The sequence below is a fragment of the Temnothorax curvispinosus genome, unplaced genomic scaffold (genome assembly GCF_003070985.1).
Source record: "Temnothorax curvispinosus isolate PA1 unplaced genomic scaffold, ASM307098v1 QBEX01001308.1, whole genome shotgun sequence".
NCBI classification, from domain to species: Eukaryota; Metazoa; Arthropoda; class Insecta; order Hymenoptera; family Formicidae; genus Temnothorax; species Temnothorax curvispinosus.
Window position 1 is genome coordinate 1 of NW_020211088.1, and position 2,357 is coordinate 2,357.

At 35.0% G+C, this 2,357-nt stretch overlaps 1 protein-coding gene across 1 annotated transcript; it reads left to right on the plus strand.

Moving 5' to 3' along the window:
• Positions 1–6: 6 nt before the first annotated feature.
• LOC112462024 (N-acetylneuraminate lyase-like) lies at positions 7–1,219 on the plus strand (the record flags this gene model as incomplete). The annotated part of the gene is made up of 4 exons (XM_025027536.1): positions 7–166; positions 297–442; positions 650–821; positions 891–1,219. Coding segments are annotated over 4 exons (639 nt in total), but the record flags the coding sequence as incomplete, so codon positions are not given.
• Between the last annotated feature and the right edge of the window lie 1,138 nt (positions 1,220–2,357).

The following is a 2,357-nucleotide window of genomic DNA, read 5'->3' on the forward strand; positions in this document are numbered from 1 at the left end:
AAGCACGCAAGTAGTTTGAACGTGGATTCTATGCTCTGCTTACCAGAATTGTACTTCAAGCCTACTACCCCCCAACAACTAATTGAATATTTGGAAATAGTTGGCAAGGCAGCGCCAAAGACACCGTTACTGTACTACCATATTCCTATGTTAACTAATGTTAACAGTAAGTCTCCTTTCGGCATTTTAATATACGCATACTGGATATAATCAACTGGCATGATTGATAAGATTGATATTTCGTTATGTATACACGTATTGCTGCACCATAATTATCATGCATAAACATTTTGCAGTACACATGGGACAATTCCTTGAATCGATTGGTGATAAAATACCCTCGTTCGTGGGTATAAAATTTACTAGCGCCAACTTAGAGGAAGGAGCACAAGCACTACGTGCTGATAATGAGAAATATGTTATTTTCCTTGGCAATGATCAGGTAATAAAATAATAGTTAGCTCGTAAGGTTTAGCATAAGAAGCTGACGCTTCTTGTGTAGAAAATAAATCAGAAATTGCTAGTAACTAGATACTAGGCCAGATATTAATTAGTTACTGGCTATATTTTGTCTTATTTTCTACCTGGTTTGTGTTCTTTTATTTCAATGTAATATAGAAATATAATATATCGTGATCTGATTTTCTAGTTAATAAACGCCGCGTCTGCATTAGGGATGGATTCATTCATAGTAACCGGTATAAACATGTTTCCGGAATTTATATTGAATCTTCTTGCTGTTTGCAAGAACGGAGATATATTAAAAGCTAAAGATATGCAAGAGAAGCTTTCAAGTGCTGTAGTTGCTATAACAAAACATGGTAAATACTATTTTTACGTATGATGGAGCACTTTACGCGAAAGCAGTTACGAAAAATGATTATTTGTAGGTAATTGGGTGCAAACTATGAAAGTAGCAATGGCTCTTCTTACTGACATTGATGTAGGACTACCTCGTGCACCCCTTAAATCTATTTCTTCGGAAGCTGTAGCAATTATGACAAAGGATTTAACAAACTTAGGATATCAGCCAAAAGTTAAACACTCTTGAGAATATTTTTCTTTTTTAGTTTATCACATTTTTGTGATATATATTATACTATCTCATTTTAGATTTTTCAATAAATTGTTACTAATTACTTACATATAAAGCACAAAACATAAATGATATATGTATATAAAAATCAAAAAATTTCTCAATAAAAAAATTTCTCATTGACTCACCGATTCGATGCGCAACGGGCGGAGTTATGCATGCAGCCACGTAGCTACGGTGACACTGTAACATACAAACAGAAGATTTAAATTAAAAAACCGCTCAAAATTATTAACATTTGAAAAGTTGATTCTTACGCGTCTCTAATTCGTCTTTCAATAAAATATTTAGCAATACAATTATCTGTTTATCGAAAAAGATCTTTGCAAGAATAACATTTTAGATAACTTCTCTTTCTTTTTAATTACTTTTAACTTATCAAAATTTAAATAAAACAATTCGAATAAATGGAGACAAATTATTAATTTTACGTAGCTAAGAGATGATACTTACCCCAAGGTTGCTCCGTCGGTGCCCGATGTCTTTCTCCAGACCTCCTCCTCCTCTCAGGACGTCAGGCTTCCTCCTCTCACCGCACAGGACACTCGCGAGAAACACTCGCGGATAATAAACTACAATCGCGCGCGGACTAATTTCATTAAAAGTCTTTCTCGCGCGATACTGTACGGAACTCCCGTTTAAAAAAAAGTCCTTTAGTCCGATTACTTGAACGGCACTCCCGAAGCAAACGCGACGAACCGGCTGCGGTTCGTTTATTCAATTAATTCGGCGGTCGAGAGTACGTTAGCTTCCCCGTCTTTGAATTTTTACCCAAGCAGAAGAAGAGTTTTGCTTGGGTAAATGCGAAGATACTCCTTCCCGCGCGTGGATATTTTCTGTAACATAAAAATAATCGAATCGATTATAGTATATTGTGCACCAAGGGGCGAAAGTAGCACACGATGGGCGCAATAAACTGCGCGCTGATTATTTGTCGGACTTGAAACACAGCTATCGTTGGAACATTAATACCCTTCCCTCCCCGGAATTAAATCTACACGATTTAATTATATAAAAAACTGTAAAGAAATTATTGTGAAAAATATTAATGTTCCAACGATAGCTGTGTTTCAAGTCCGACAAATAATCGGCGCGCAATTTATTAAGTTGGAATATATGTATATACGTATATACATTTTAATTCGTTACTTCTGTAACTATATTAATTCTCTATTTGCCACGTACCGCGCTTGACTCATATCATCGTCATTAATTTTTAGAATATAATTAAAAAATATAATTTTTACAAAGAATAAGCATT